Genomic DNA, 17,114 nt, shown 5'->3' on the forward strand with positions numbered 1-17,114 from the left:
CATAAGCAGGAGGTTTCGAACTTGAGACCTCCATTATGAAAGCCCCATGCTCAATCAACTGAGCCACCTTGCAGGTTTTATCCCAACTAATTTTAGTAGAGAAATAATGTTCATTCACATTTTAAATGGAAGAGATAACCTGCCTTGACCTTAATGCCAAGACGAATAGATCAGGTTCATGGATTAACGAAAATGTTCAAAAGTTTTATTTGCCACTGGTTGATTTCTTTCTTTTTGCATATGCTATTGACACTCTATTATGCCTCGTATATTTTTTTTGCTAAGTTTCACTTGATTATATGTTCTACGCTGTCCAAATAAACCATATTATATGATGGAAAGTGAGAAATATGTAGTGTAATGTGTTCAAACGATTTGTCATTTGGAGTTTCTAGACAACAAGTTACGACATTTTTATTGAAGGGATGCAAGGTGCGTTAGGCTCGCTATACCAACAATGCAAATATAGGGCTATACCAACAATGCAAATATAGGGTATAAGTAACGAGTTCAATTGAATTCAGTACTTCAAACACAGTATAAATATATAAGAAAAAAGCATTAAATTTTAAGAGACATTCCATTTTGAACCCATAACTTTAAAAGAGTAATAATAGATTAGTAATAAGAAATTTAAATGTTGAATCTGCCTCTAACCACCAGTAATCCATGGCCCACTGTCCTAGTGTCCTTGAAACTCGTCAGCTTTCTCAATTGAAAGCTCTCAGATACCATCGTCTTATACTAAATATTACGAACGTGAATAATATAGTACACAATTTCATTTGCTTTTGCAGTGTAGTTTACAAATTAATACAAGTCATGAACCTAGATTTTTACTTTCACCTCCCTCGAGCAACTGAAGCGAAACTTAAAAATAAAAGAAAAAATAAAGGCACTGCATCCATTGGCCAAAGAACTCTACTATTCAAATGGGATATAAATAACACCCAAGTCATGTTTGTAAGGATAAACACACTATCTAAGCAACAAAAATTTCTTAGACATCTGTGGTAGAGGATTCTCCACCAATTGATGGTGCCTCTGCCCATCAACCTAGTTCACTTCTCCATACTGGTGACCTTGCTATGGGCAACTTTGTTGCAATACACATGGTGAGAAAAGGGCAATCAACAAAGGATATCTTCTTAAGCAGGCGATAAAATCGTCCTTGCTGATCTTCCCATCGCGATCTGCGTCAAATAAGGTGAAGATTCCACGTATCTGCAACAGTCAGATAAAGAAGCTTAAATAAGATGTATAGCAATGAGAAAACGTAAATTAATTTACAATCTTTGCGCCTAAATTCTAGAGAAGTGTTAGCTAGCTATAGTATTTAAGCAGGGTAATTCACTCAGTCATTTGGCCAATTGAATCTCCACTTAAGTTCATTCATTAAACATTTCGTACAGGTTAAACAAACCCCTCGATTTTACATGCAAAAGATAGTACAGTTACATATCCAGTTCAAACAAGGTTTGGGTGACTTTAGAGTTTTCCAAGACCAGCCAAAAACAACACAACTCACCTCATTGTTACTCAAGCCAGGAATCAATAGCATAAGAGAATTCCCAAACTGCAAAAGCATATGGAAATTATAGGGACAAGTCATATATGTAGTAAGCTGATAACAAGAGCTATCAAACAAAACGAATGAAAGTGATACTACCTCTTGCTCCAGAATGTAGTTCTTCCCATCAACATCACATGAAGTAAAGGCTGATTCACAGGCTTGATGAAATAATGGCTGCTTCAAGATATGAGCTGACCCAACCAAAAACTGGAGACGACAGACAGATCAATCAAGATTTCTAGGTCTACAGCTCCATTCATAAGACAAAATCAGCTCCCGACCCCCATCCCACCCCCTTTTTGTACATTTTATGAGAGTGAATAGCTTAATTTCATTCAATATACAATGGGAGCCGAAGCCATAGTGGCACCTGCTTGAATCTAGTTCCTAAAACTAGTATGAAGATAACAGAAGCAATTGGTGGAGGAAGAGCACCTGCTTGAATGTTATTTTACCGTTTTTCTCCACGTCAATGAAGCCAAATATCTGCAATACAAGAAGAATAGCTCAGGGAGATGAAGCGTTATTATACTCTCTTATAAGCAATTTCTTTCAACAAAAATAGACTTCTTTTAAAGCAAATTGTTGTACTTCACCAATAAAATTGACCTCACTGACATATCTTAAGCTTCCTATTATTTGACATTAACTGATATGAATTTCAGAAACAATAATCTCCACTCTTATGTGTCGTTTAGTAGAAAGCTGGATATCCTGAGAATCTTTAGACTATAGGACTGTAATGAAGTGATCATTGGTAGAATCGCAATCAGATTCTCATATTTGATATGTCAAGTTGATCATGATTTAGAAACAGCCTCTCTACCCCACAAAGGTAGGGGTAAGGTCTGCGTACATCCTACTCTCCCCATACCCCACTTGTGGGACTATACTGGGTATGTTGTTGTTGTTGTTAAGTTGATCATGATTGTTGAAGTATGTGAGCCTCATAATCTAAAAGTTTAAGCTACTAGCGAGGAGACACTTTTATTTACTTAATTATGTCGTCAGTCGTCACTACGGCCCCTCATGTGCCCAGTTAATCATGATTGTTGAAGTATGTGAGCCTCATAATCTAAAAGTTTAAGCTACTAGCGAGGAGACACTTTTATTTACTTAATTATGTCGCCAGTCGTCACTACGGCCCCGCATGTGCCCCGCCTAATCTTTTATGTGGACCAAGCATGTGGACATTAATCTAATGAAGGGCGGATGTCAAACTCGCAGCTACTCTACTTTGTCTACCTATTAGTTTTCAATTTCTTTCAATCTAATGCGGACCCCTCTCTAGCTACTTAATCTCAGCTTAATTTTTTACAATGGGCAGTTCACACAACATGGTATCTAGTAGGCAAAGATCCTGGTCCTTGAGCTTGAGTCTCACGCGACCTATTAGCTGGCCACACACTTTGAAGAAAAAGAGTTAGACCTGCACGTGAGAAGGTGTGTTGCATACCTAAGATACAAAAAGAAGTGATCCCTCTCTAACAATTAAGCTTTTTAATGAGGCGGCTCACATAATTGTTATGGTGAAAATTGACCCTTCTCTTCTTATGTTTGAGGATCAAAGTGGTCTATCAGGATATAACCCCGTGAGATTGTAATTAAGGATAACCCCAACCTGCAACTTGATGATATAATCCCACATTGGCTTAACTTGGCATCCAAAGTTTAGTCCAGTCCTTAGCATTCTATTTACCACCTACCACCTGTTTATATAGTTGAGAGACATTGAAAACGAAAAAAGATACCGAGTAGAGTAGTCTTTTCAAAAGCTGATAAGAAATGACAGCAAACACACTGATGCAGTCAGAACAGACATTTACAAGCCCAAGAAAGTAACTCCTAAAGCGTATAGAACTGTGTAACCAATGAAAAACATAGCCATAATTGTCAGGGAAACAGCTGGCATGAGCATGAATGATGAAAGCAGCAATAAGAGAAAAAAATGTCAGAGTCCCAAACTACGAAATCAGAATCAATATATTCCTTACTTTTTCAGAAAGAGTACACGGTTTCAGTCTTAAAACCTTGAGGAAGTCATGAATCTCGACCTGTCCCCTGCAGACACAATGGATATTACAGCAAATACAATTTACAATTATAAAAATTGCATCAAAGCAGAACAAATCCCAATAACCTAGTTACGCGAGGAGAAAAAACATGATATATTGTGATACTATGAAAGCCACAAATTTCATATTTTCTCTTTGAGACCAGATAAACTTGGAAGGAGTAAGGACGATCGCATGGAACACCTGTACAGCATAAGAATGCGAAAAACTCACACAATGTATAGAGATTGTGAGTGAGAGGATTACGTTTAAACATAGTCACCTAACAAGAGAAACCAGTGAAATTGAGCAAAGAGATGCAGACTTAATCTAATTTAAATTAATTTACTAACAAAGAAAACACTTGACCACACAAAGAGCATGAGGAGCACAAATAAATCAGGACATGTTATAACTTATCTTTTACAGAGTCAGGAAAAGTAATAACCAAAATTGATGGTTCTTTTCATTATGTATATGAATAGAAATACAGAAAGAATTAAAGACAGCCATCTAAATTTTACCACGTTTGTACCAGCGAACATCTAAAGTTATTAGTCAACAAAATACATGCATTATACATACAGCCACCCCCTTGCTACCAGGCCAGTACCCAGAAATTTGTCCAGTTCGCAGTCCCTTGTGTGATATGAAGACATGTATGTTGTTCATAGCTAATGAGGTTTGATATCCCGCCAAAATAAAATCCAATATTTTCAATAGCTTTAATTTTATCAGAGCCATCAGCCCCGTCAATCTTTGCATTTGAAATTGCTGAATATTCCGCGTAATAATGTATTAAAGTGTTAAAATGTCAAAAACTAGATCTCAAAAATTGAACAAGTTGTGTTGTTTAGCATCGTCACTTCAAGTGCTCCCCTGGAAAAATGCCTAATAAAGCCTTGTGAAGAATGAACTGGAGTGACCCACCAATAGCACTCTTAATTGAAAGCCACAATGCTTAAGGACAAGTTCAATCCCTCATTAACTTTTATTATTATTGTTTTGCTTCACTTAATTACCAGAAGTCCACAACCCCAACTGGTGTTAACTTCCTTGACAATAATTCACAATACCAGATCAGTATCAGACAGAAAGGGGACACTCTTTGAGACAGAAAATTCCATGCTCTACCCACAAACCAAAACACCAAACCTGGAATCTGGTTCATAGAAAGGAAAACCTCCAGAAAACCTACAGCCACCAAAGAGCTCAAACGAAATGTTTAAAAACAAGAAAAATGACATACCTGGAGTCTGGGTTCATTGAAAGGAAAACATCCAGAAAATCTAAAGCCTCCAAAGTGCTCAAATGAAATTCCTAAAAACAAGATATGAAAAGGATCATATATCCTTCACCATGTTGAGTCCACATTTTGAAAAATAACATCGCCGCAAAGGCACAAAAGTCTAATAAAAATAGGTTGTAATACTGATTCAAATATCTTAATAATCTACTGAAGAATTCTGTTACTCAGCGCAAGTTTGGACTGCTTATTCAGAAAATGGCAGTTCATTCATGGGAGGAATACCTTTTTAATTACAACAGGTAAGATTAGCTTGACAACAATGAATATCTGTGGTGCTATGATGTTCTCTGTTTGTAATTCACTCAAAGGTCAACTCCATTTTGTCCAGGTTCTACGTCACTCAGATTCCTTGTTCTACCCTTTCCCAACATAAATCTCTATCAACATTAAATCACACCACAATGAAAATGCAATTATCCTCAAGAAATAAAGAAAATATCAATGCAAATATATCTCTTAGGTAAAGGAACCAAAGAACTTCAACAGGCAAATGCTAAAATAGCAGGCCTAAATGTCTTCATCAAAAAATAATAATAATAATAATAATACCAGGTCACCAAATGTCCTAAAACTAAATACAGAAACTAGCTCCGCATCAAACCCAAAGCAAAAATATTATGGTAAGTAAATAATTTCATTAGTAGCAAAAAGGGAAAAATCCCAGTATTCAAAACGTACATAACAAAGTGGAGCTACACAATGTATTGTTCTCCATAAAAGTCATCAAATACCTATATTAATCTATCTGTACCAAAAAGTAGATTAAACTAGTAGTGGAGTATTCTCAATCTGAGCTACTGTATGCTCAACCTCCTTGTAGTGTCTGAAGCGACTACATAAAAGTACCAACTCAGTTTACTCTAAACTTATGGCGCAAAGTAAAGGTTGCATTTGACCATTAAACCAAATACAAGGGGCAATGAGGCTAAAGGTTTTGCATTTCTAGAGATGTCATTGTACTTGTCCATGCCCAGTTTTGTCACACATAACTTATAAACACACCAAGTCTCAAAATTATAATACTCGAGAAATAGCTAAAAAAAAAAAAGGTGAACTTGCTTTTTTCAGGAGATAAAGTAATTAAAGTCAACTCACCGCTTCGAGAGCTGCCATCTCAACCATATAGAGCGAGGGATTTTCCTGGAAACCGATAAAAAGACATTACTCCAGAGTGATACATTCAACTGAAATCCCTTGTACAAGCATACTACGAATCAAATATGATTAACAAGTGGAAAGTATTCATCATATCCTCATCAAGCAATTCACTGACTAAAACACAGAAAAAACTCCAACGGATTGCACCTGTGCTGAATGATCCAACATTGAATATCAGCAAGAGAAAGAAGTAGCCTTTTTCATGAGACTGAACTTAAAACTCTTTCTCCACCGTCAAATATGAACTTTCCTTGTTAAAATGGCATTAAAATTAAGGCAGATCACAGGTATTTCCAAATGCAGGGAAAATTTGGCACGCTTCAGGGCCATAAATCCCATACTGCTATCAGTAACCCAGATAATAAAAATGATATTACAATATCAAGAGGGCACTCTTGGAGGCAAGCATACATCACTTGGGACTAGACATGTAGCAGATTGGCAACAGGAGGAGTACTATAAGCAGCGCTGCAGGCATCAACATCTATTTGCTGAAATTCTAACAGCATATGAGGTTCATATTAGTCTCAAATATCTCTTGAGGAAGAAACACTCCCAGAAATATTGCTAAGAAGTCAGATTCCAACATGAGTTTCTCTAAGATACCCACAGAGGAAGAAAAGAAAATCGATACATCAACATAAACAATTTAAATGATATTTAGTTAGCAGGCTCCTGGAAAGAACCATATACCTGATTGGCCTCCAATGCTTTACCAAGAAGCAGTACATCGCCATAAGAATGAGATGTTTGTACAACATTAAGCGCACTTGCAATAGCATTTCCAGTCTGTATTAATCATAGGTTTAAATTTAAGGATCAAGCTTTCGTAAATAGGATCTATAAAGGATGATAGCTGACTGGACAAGCCCATACGTATAGTAACATTTAACCACACATTATCAACAAAAATGACATTTAACTGCATAAGCACACAAAATCTATTCTTTTATTTGTGTGCGAGTGTTGGGTCAATATAAGAGACTTTCAAACATAACCTATTCGTCGGATGTGAACCACAATATACCTATAAAAAAGATGTGAACCACACTACAGAAGCAGCAAGAGAAAATTTAGATGAATAAGGCCTTAAAACTGTAAAAGAAGTCCACAGCTTCAACAATTATTAGTTCTGCCCTCTTGTCCCTTTACAGTGACCTCATGATGCAGCTATACCAACTATATAAAAAACCATTTGAAGAGTACCCCCAAAGGAGAGAGGCCATAAACGAGACAAGTGGACATCAACCTTTTTTTTTTTTTTGATAAGTATAAATGGACATTAACTTTATGGACAGACAAACAAGTTAATTGGGTGAAGAGCTGCAAAAAAAAAAAAACTCTAAAAGTGTCACATTAATGGATAATCACTGATTTCACGTTTCCTACATGGATGTGTTTACAAGCATGTAATATCTGGTACGGGTATGTGAAGTTGCTAAATCTAGTGTATTTAAAGAACGGAAAAGGGTCAAATATACCCCTGAACTTTGAGAAATAGTTTATTCATACCCTTCGTTATACTATTGGGCCAATTATGCCCTTACAGTTATACTTTAAGTTCAAATATACCCTTCTTTTATACTTTGAGTCCAAATATACCCTTCCTCCATTAAAATTGTCCACATTGGACATGAGCTATGATGTGGCACTAACAATTCGGTGAGGTGGACACCACATGGCATGCCACCTCACCACCCCAACCTATTTACCCCTCTCTTCCCCTTCTTCTTCTACCACTACCATTTACTCCCCTCCACAACCTTTGGAGAGATCACAAGTTCTAGCATGCCAAGATTTTTTCTAAAATTTTAGATCGACAAAATATATATATATATATATATATATATATATATATATATATTTCACTTTTCAATTGCATCCAAAATGATGGCTTGATTGGTTGGTTCTTAATCTTATCCTCTCGTTTTCGTGGGAAAACCAAACAGATAATTGAAATGATGGTTCATTATAATGTGGGATCTACAGATTCCTAAATATTGACAAAGCATATGCATACAAAATATATAAATGAGATTTAACAAAGGAGGAACTCAAGAAATTTGCCTCAATTTTACACTTTAAAGCCTTTAACTATTTGAAATCTAGACAAGGAGTAATCGATAAAGTACCATAATACAGTGAAATAATTATGAATAACACCTAAATAAGATTCACTGAATTCTTAATAGGTCGTACTGTATTAGAGTACTTTTTATTTCTTTCATCGTAATATGAATTAACTTCGGATGAAAAGGACGTATTTAAGATTCAAGATTTGATTTTCATCAGTACTTAATGAATATAGGATTAATTTCTTGAAGAATCAAGTGCTAGGGTAAAAATTCGAAACAAAATGGATGTAAAGCATTATAATAAGATTACCAAGGTAAAATGAGTAAATTTTAAGAGTTTTGCTTGAGAACAGTTTCGAGAGTGACGGCAATATAGATTGCTATGGAGGAGATAAGAAAAGAATTAATGGATGAATCTAATGATTATTATGTATTTATTAATGTTCCTCTTTTTTCATACCATCAAATTAAGATGACCTACAACATTATATGTGTAACTATTTATTGTAATAATCTTATTTAAGTAGTAATGGTGGTGTGGTAGTGGTGGAAGAAGAAGGGAGGAGAGGAGTAAATAGGTTGGGGTGGTGAGGTGGCATGCCATGTGGTGTCCACCTCACCAAGTTGTTAGTGCCACGTCATATCTCATGTCCAATGTGGACAATTTTAACGGAGGAAGGATATATTTGGACTCAAAGTATAAAAGAAGGGTATATTTGAACTCAAAGTATAATTGTAAGGGCATAATTAGCCCAATAGTATAACGAAGGGTATGCATGAACTATTTCCCAAAGTTCAGGGGTATATTTGACCCTTTTCCGTTTAAAGAATCCTGCATCAAATACTCATCCATGTCACACCCCAACTCCGCAAGAACAATGCCATTGCGTTTTTTTTCGGTGTGGGAGGAAAGAAACAGAAGACTACTCCAGACTAGTGAGAGAAACATGAACAGCTTGTAAAGAGATCTTTTTTTTTTTTTTTGTGAAGTGGAAATATTTGGTGTAAAGAGAAAATTCTATTTGTATAAATGATTGGGACAATTTGTTGGCTACCTGTGTTAATCCATTCCTTATTCATTGTACATTTTTTCACCACCATCCAAGTGTAGCATTTGTTGGCTAATGGAGGATACACGTAACACAACATAAGCATAAATCTACGTCTGACCATGAAAGCACAAGCACATCCATTAAAACATGAATTCTGCATATTTTTTCATTCAAGAAGTTTTAATACACCAACAGACACAACACATGAAAAATAAAATCTTGTCCAGTTAGCAGAAGAATAAATTCTGTTACCAGAGTCGACTCACCCTTTGAGCAAACCGTACAGCATTTTCTTTCCGATTCTCATGAGGTGATATAACAGGAAGGTACTCAACCTGCACATTACTAAACAAAGTGAGACAATTGTTTCAACAGTGATATCCTTACCAGTAAAAAAGAATGCTAGGTATTTCCAAGGATAAAAATTCACAAGTCACTAAATCCATTCCCCAGCCCAATTTTGATCACTACACAGAGGAAGCAAGGAAGGAGAGGGAAATTGGAAGGTAAATGAGAAAAGCCATGAGCAATTTTTGGGTGCAAATGAATTTTACTACTAGATTATGTAATTATGCTTTAAAGAAGAGAATAAAACATGAATTTACCAGTGGTTGCCAAAATAGACTAAGCATATCAAACCAGAAAAGTAATTGAAGCAAAATTCAAAAAAGTTTTAAGGGAGAAAGTTTTATGGAATCCCAAAGCTCTTTTCTATTTTACCAAACACCCAAATAAGTTAAAAAATGGCTTATAAGCTGGTTTGACCAACTTATAAGCCAATCTAAACAGGCTTATAGTTTCTAATGAACAGCTAATTCTTTCTTTTGTTTTGATAAGGTCATGAACAGCTAAATATTGGCAGTCAGATACACCATCATATTGATAAGTCAATCTGCTAAAATACTGATCCCTAAGAGATGTATATGCATGTACAGAAGTAGACTTTCAGCAGGGAAAGGAGCAGAGTTCTGGACATATGACTAGTGGCAGAAAAGCGTATAATAGATTTGAAACTTGACACACTGGAGGAAATCACCACATCGAGCAGTGCACACACGTCTATGAACACAATCTTTCCTTACTGCGAGTAATACATACCTCCATGAAATTGTGGAACTGTGTGAACATTCTAAACATCAGCATTGCTAGGGAAACATTCCCCCTGCACGACAATGAAACCCCACATGAGAGCATAATAAATAAAACAAACATATCAGCCCCAAAGTACTTGATGAAAAAGGACTACTGTACCATGATTGATCAAAGTGTACGTGGGGATAGCGCACAATAACAGGCTGGATAGGATATCCTGGGATAAATGCACCAAGTTGAAATGAAATAATCGCTCTTCCATTGGTTGTAGTCCCTTCAGGAAATAAAAGCACTCGGGGAAATTGATCGCAAGAAGCCTTTCTCTGTTTTCAGATCCTTGAAAGCATATTTCTGTATCAAATAGCTATATATTGCAAAACACTGTATCTTCATATTTATACATTCAGGAAAGATTCTACTTACAAATTGTGGACCAGGCTGTTCATTAATTCTATTTCTTATGCACTAGTGGAATACATAGTGAAACTTCTGTAGTTATGCATATACATATGCATCAAGTACTCCTCGTGAAGTGAGCTAAATAGATGGTTGTGAAATTACTTCTACAGACCTTTTTATTGAAGTAAATACGAGAGTACATGGACTTCATAAAATTTTGGAGATAATATAAAATTTTCTGACATTTCTTTTGTCTAAGTGGCACCTTCTCATGTGTCAGTTTAATTCTAAATAAAAGTTCACCTCAGATCAAATGAATAATAGTAAGATAAGTAATTACCATGATGGCAGTCAGATATACTAGTTGGAAGTTTAAGGCTTTAGTAATGGAAAAATGCTTGTTGATGAAAAGGATCAAGAGTTTCTTAAGGACGAGAGATTTTAATTTGCTGACTTCTACAATTCTTTGCCCTTGTTCGCAAGCGGTTGAACAAGTAAAATTTGTTCAAAAAGACAAACACTACCCAGACTTCAACTGATCCGCATAGTATAGAGCCCAAACTTAGATCTCCAGACATGGAATTAAAGGAGCAGGCTTTGCCTGGGATGGAACATAACATTTCATGTCTCCGGGGAAAACCTCAACAACGCATTCTGAAAACACTTATACGACAAGGGACGATGGACCATACCACTTGTAAAGTGGATTTAATGTAACCTTAGAGTGAAATGCTCTAACATGATAGCCAAGAAAAAGTTTATCATCTGATAGTATCAATAGAGAAAACAAGAGACTGCCTTATAAAAATGAAAAAACAAGAGACCAAAGACACAGATACTATTTACCTTTATTTCATCAACAGCATGCTTCCTTGAAGTGGGAGAAAATCTATTAACATATATCACCTGCAAAAATGGGAAAAGGGATAAAAAAGTTTAGTGTCTTAATTAAAGATATATATCCCAGGCATGCTGAGGCAGAATAAACTGGATCCAGAATTGAAGCTAGAATTAAATGAAGAAGATCTGCCCAGATAGGAAAAAACATAAGTTATACATAATAGCACCAATAAACTAACAAGTAGGAAAAAAAAAATTGAGATAGTGTTGTTGTGCCCATCCATTACCTGCATAGCTCTAATGATGGTCCCGACGAAAGGCATGGAATCATGGGACTCAGAAGCAACAATGGTAGGAAACAACTCATAGAAAAAGAAGATAGGATCTATGTATGATACATGATTAGATACAACAACGGGAGCTATCTCCCTTGGTGCGGGTTTTCCTTTTCGTCTTATCCAATGGTACCTGGAACAGTAAACAGGAAAGGAGAGAGGAACAAAAAAAACAAAAGAAACTTCATCAGACACAATGCTTGGAAAGAGAATCTAATAAAACAAATCCCTTTAACTTGACAGCAGCTTACGTACTAATAGGACATTACATGACCTCTTTTAACATGCTACTAAATGTTTCGCTTGGACAGCACAAAATGCCTGACTTTTCAATTAACAAGCTACTATTCCACAGGAAATATTCGAACCCACATCACACCTGTCCCCAACCGGTTGTGTCGAGGACTCGAGGCATATGAGAAGGATCGATGTTATAAATGAAGGTTCAATGTAACATAGGTGCTATCAAAATGATACAAATAGAGAGATGAAGTCAACTTAGCACCTCTATTTGAGAAAAAAGCAGATAACTGACTCCCTTTCACCTTTCACAAGTAACCAAAAAATAGATAAATTATTCTTTCACACTTTTTCAAGACTGTTCTGAAAAATGATTTTTTTTTTTAACTTGAGCAGAGGGTATAACAGAAACAGCAAAGGCAGGGGGTAAAGTCTGCGTTCACCCCCACCCTCCCCAGGCCCCACTTTTCGGATCTCACTGGGTATGTTGTTGTTGTTGAAGTATTCTTCCACCCTTTTCACTAGAAAATCAAGGCTCTGTTGCTCAAGAAAGGATCTTTATCAACACAAATCAAGAAATCTTATTCTATCAAGCAAATTAAACAAAGTAGCATTCTTTGACTGACCAATTTTACAAGTAAAAGTTTGAAAGCTAAAGGTGGTTGTTGAATGACACAAACAGAGAGATGAAGTTAACATCTCTATTTGAGAAAAAGGTGGATAAGATACACCAAGAAATAAACAATTATTCTTTCACCCTTTTCACAAGAAAACCACGTCTATCTACTCAAGAAAGGACCTTTATCAACACAAATCAAGCAAAACTAGAACAAAGTAGTATTCTTTGAATAAACAATTTTACAAGCAAATGGCAGTTACCTGAAAGAGAAAAAGGTGGATAAGTTACTGCCCTTTCACCTTTTCACAAGTAACCAATAAATAAATATATCCATTCTTTCACCCTTTTGCACAAGAAAATCACGTCTATCTTGGTCAAGAAAGGATTTTTAACAACACAATTCTAACCAAGGAAATAGTTGTTTACCCGAAAGAGAAGAGGATAGTACGCGTGGCAAATCGAGTAACACACATCAATCTTGATCTCCATTTAGGCATAGGATTATGTCTATCTTTCCAACGATACAAAGCAGCCTTAGTAGCAACATAACCAACACACAAAGACAATCCAAAAAGCAACAACCTGACCAAAGCAATAGGGACACACACGACAATCTTCAACCATTCATATAACCCTTCAACTCTAGGCGTATTATTCCTAAAAGGGTCAACAGTACTACTGGATCCAGGCATATCGAACCAATCCGCTCCAAGAAACACATATGGGTTGTTATTATCATCCACGTCAGAAATATGGGTATCTCCGTTTGATAATTGTTGATCGTCGTCCACGGTGAGGATCACGTGAGGCTCAGGCGCGTGGTGTAACAGAGGAGCGGATACACTGTCGTCCGACATTGCCGGAAAAAAGATTGCCGGTTGCCGGAAAGTTGGGACTATTTTTTTTCTATTTTTTTTAGAGAGAAGAATGGGAGGGAAAAAGACACGATGAAAAGGTCAAGCAAAAAGGCGACAAAATTACGAGATTTATGTGGCTATTAATGTTTCTTTTATTCGATAGATTAAAAAAAAAAAAAGTTACCGACAAGGCCGGACAGATGGGTAATTTTATTTGTTTTGGGTGGATAATATATAGGTGGGCCGTGAATAGTGAGAGATAGGGGTAAATAGTTTTCTGAATTGATTATGTATGTTAAATTAAATAATTTAATTTAATTTTCACTTAATTATAAATAAGTTTAATTTGTGTTATGCACTTTTAAGAAACATCTATAAAATTATTTTCGAAGACAACTTCTTTTTTACCAGAAAAGTTCTCAGAGAAAACAATTTACCTTGTATAAATAATAATATATACTCTGCAATAAGACGGCTTCTATGAAGTTTCGTTTTTAATGGAGTTATACTATGCGAACAGATCGGGTACTTTGTTCTTTCCTAATGGGTAATGTACAGACAAGCTGCATAGATCACCAAAACATATGGTAATGGGGCTGCTCCTCCCTCACAGTAATAATTATGCTAATTCTGTCTAAAAATCTCTTCAGGTGATCAAGGGGCTTCCTTTATCAGTAGATGAGGTTAGAATTCAAGGTATATTATCTCAAACACTTCTTTTCTATGGCTTGTTCTTTCAAATCCAATTTTAGCCGTAATGTAATTGGAATGAAATCTCTTAAATTCTTTTTTCTATGAGAGCAAGAGGTCGAAAGTAAAAGTTCAAGCCTTGGTATGAAACAATCCTCGGTAGGGACCGCTTACCTCTTTGGACTTACGCGGCGCGAGTCTAGATTAGTTGAGTTCCAATTTGAGTACCGGATGGGAAACCAAAAACTGAAAGGAAAAAAAAATGCATAGAACACCACAAATTTGATTATCATTTAAGTTTTCTTTTAACTCTTAAATCTTTTGGACATTTTAATGCGTGAAGATCACGTTTTCCCTCCGGTTTAATTTTAAAAAATCAAACTTTCCTAGCAACTTCAGACATGGTATAAGCTGGGATATCCAACACTAATTTTGTATCATGTTAATAAATTTATACTTTCTACCAAACATAGTATAAAATAAAGCACAATCTTAAGGATGGATATGTCACCTTATCCCATTAACCATGAAATTATTTTATCCCATCTCCTAAATGAGATAAATTAGTCCCAGAATAATTTAGTTCGCATACCAAGCGACCCCTAAAACTTACTATATCTTCTAGATCATCAATTTTCATCTTTCTTTTTTTACTTTTTAAATTATCATGACCTAGAATAAATCAATTCTTATTTTTGACGTAAAAAGAAATGTAAAGGTAATCAAGTATATACGTTAATAACATTAGACAATGAAAAAATAAGCAAAATTAAAAAATTAAAATAATTAATAGCAATTACTGTTAAAAATCATTTTGCTCGATTGAGAATTAAAAAGAGGGACCATGTGACCTAGAAGATCAGGCTATCGACTAATTACTACTTGTGTCCTTTTGACCAAATAAAAAGGCGAAAACACATCTTATAACATGTTAATAAAACATTTTTTTAGATCAGGGCGAATCTATAGTGATGATTATGAGTTTACGTGAATTCGTTAATTTTATATATTTTAAAAATTACTATCTATAGATATTTGCTTTTGAATTTAATTATTGTAATATTCACTTGAGATTGTTGTAACAATTCATGAATTTCAAATTCTAAATTAACCTTTGCTTCGAGTCATTAGTTTTAGAAATATTTATTTTATAAATAAATATGAATTATTAATGATATTGTTCTTTCTCGTTAATCAGGGTAGCTAATTCAGAAAAATGCCTAAACCCTTATACCCCTGGAGAAGTTTAGTACCTGGATAAAGTTCAATTAATTATATGGTTATTAGCAGTGAATAGCCTAGTACTGTAATAGGATAACACGAGGGAATCAAGTTTGGACTTAAAATTGAAAAATAATCAGCACTAATTAGTTTTGCTCTTGTTGATTGTCAAGAATCTGAGCAAGATCTTAAACTTTTTAACAAACTTATATAATCATGCTGGACCAATCAAAACTGACAAAAATAGAAAAATACTTAGCCCACGCTACGGAAGTACACCAAAAGCTGTCCTACTTTAATAAGCCACATGCGCATTGACGGGCTTGTTAGAGAAATTTTGAAGAGAGCATCTGATAGGAAAATATTTATATTTCAGCTCTGTATCAAATTAATAAAAACGATCTTGGCTTTACATAGAGAAAATCACCCAAAAAGATTATTAAATGAAGGGTACTTTTATCCTATTCAAAAGATTATTTAGTATTGCTCAACTTTTAAATTGAGAAAATTAATTAGCATCTTTAGAGGAAAGATTAATCAACTGTTAGTCTTTTTAATCAAACCACCAATTCCAAAATACATTATTTACTATGATTAGCAATATAATATGTTAAATTTATAATAAGAACATGTTAACCATTTTAAACATCAAATTTTGTTATGTCACCATCTAGCAATATCTGATTAAAACGTTGAAATAACACAACAGAGGCCAAAAATAAGGTGGTCGTGTTCATTCAGTATGAATTTGATTAATGTTAAAGCGTTCAACTAAAAATTCATTTAAAAGGGACGTTATAATTGATGATACTGTACAATTTTTGTATGTTGGCATCAGCAAACCTCAAACAGAAATTCAAAGTCGTATCAATATGTCACTGTTAGACTACCAGCTCATATCATTTTTTGACCCTTGGACTTACACATTTGTCACGTTGCTCACACGTAGCAATTGTCTTTTCTCTCTTTTTTTTTTTTAAAAAAAAAAACCTTTTTCCGGTGTCTGATACGTACTTGGGGTTTGATCCATCTGAATTCACCACGCGTAAAAAGCAATAAAGAGGGAAGCACTCCCTGCTAAAATTTGTTCCATTCTAAGTAGGATACACATGGATCGATTTAGTTTAATTTTTTTAAACATCAAACCAAATCAATTGCATCGAGTTTTTTAATTTATACACCAAATCAAACCAAACTAATAAAATTCGAATTTTTTAACCTCGGATTTTCTCGGGTTATTCGATTTTCTCGGATTTTTCGAGTTTTTTTTGGGAATAGTTTTGATACAAAATATATAACTTTTACTTCAAATATTTTATTAGTCCTAGTAAGATACAACTATATAATTAAGGTGTTTCATAAGAAAATAACACAAAAGGCGAAAAGAGTGATGACATTGTAATAAAATATTCAACAAAAGATAATAAAATTAGTTAAAATAAATATTGCTAATTAATAATCCATAAAGAAAATGACCATAATCTAAAAATACTAAGTCATGCTAAAATAAGTACGGCTAATAAGTATTAATTACATGACAAGAAAAAAAAACTTAAGTTATGTATTTTCACTCTCTAAACCAATTAAATTATACAAAACT

At 34.8% G+C, this 17,114-nt stretch overlaps 1 protein-coding gene across 2 annotated transcripts; it reads right to left on the reverse strand.

Moving 5' to 3' along the window:
• Window positions 1-764: 764 nt before the first annotated feature.
• On the reverse strand, window positions 765-13,725 carry LOC132645641 (lysophospholipid acyltransferase LPEAT2). 2 transcript variants are annotated; one of them, XM_060362738.1, is made up of 14 exons: window positions 13,173-13,725; window positions 11,840-12,020; window positions 11,559-11,618; window positions 10,473-10,636; window positions 10,320-10,383; window positions 9,488-9,556; window positions 6,788-6,883; window positions 6,032-6,076; window positions 4,877-4,947; window positions 3,568-3,634; window positions 2,009-2,059; window positions 1,670-1,780; window positions 1,529-1,576; window positions 765-1,224 (listed from the first exon to the last, which is right to left on the reverse strand). In XM_060362738.1, exons 1-14 carry the CDS (start codon window positions 13,601-13,603, stop codon window positions 1,087-1,089), a joined length of 1,596 nt encoding a protein of 531 aa, XP_060218721.1. In that variant the 5' UTR covers window positions 13,604-13,725; the 3' UTR covers window positions 765-1,086. The 2 variants fall into 2 exon arrangements, with proteins under 2 accessions (XP_060218721.1, XP_060218722.1); XM_060362739.1 differs by lacking the exon at window positions 13,173-13,725 and adding an exon at window positions 13,007-13,024.
• Between the last annotated feature and the right edge of the window lie 3,389 nt (window positions 13,726-17,114).

The sequence above is a fragment of the Lycium barbarum genome, chromosome 6 (genome assembly GCF_019175385.1).
Source record: "Lycium barbarum isolate Lr01 chromosome 6, ASM1917538v2, whole genome shotgun sequence".
In the NCBI taxonomy this organism is placed as follows: domain Eukaryota; kingdom Viridiplantae; phylum Streptophyta; class Magnoliopsida; order Solanales; family Solanaceae; genus Lycium; species Lycium barbarum.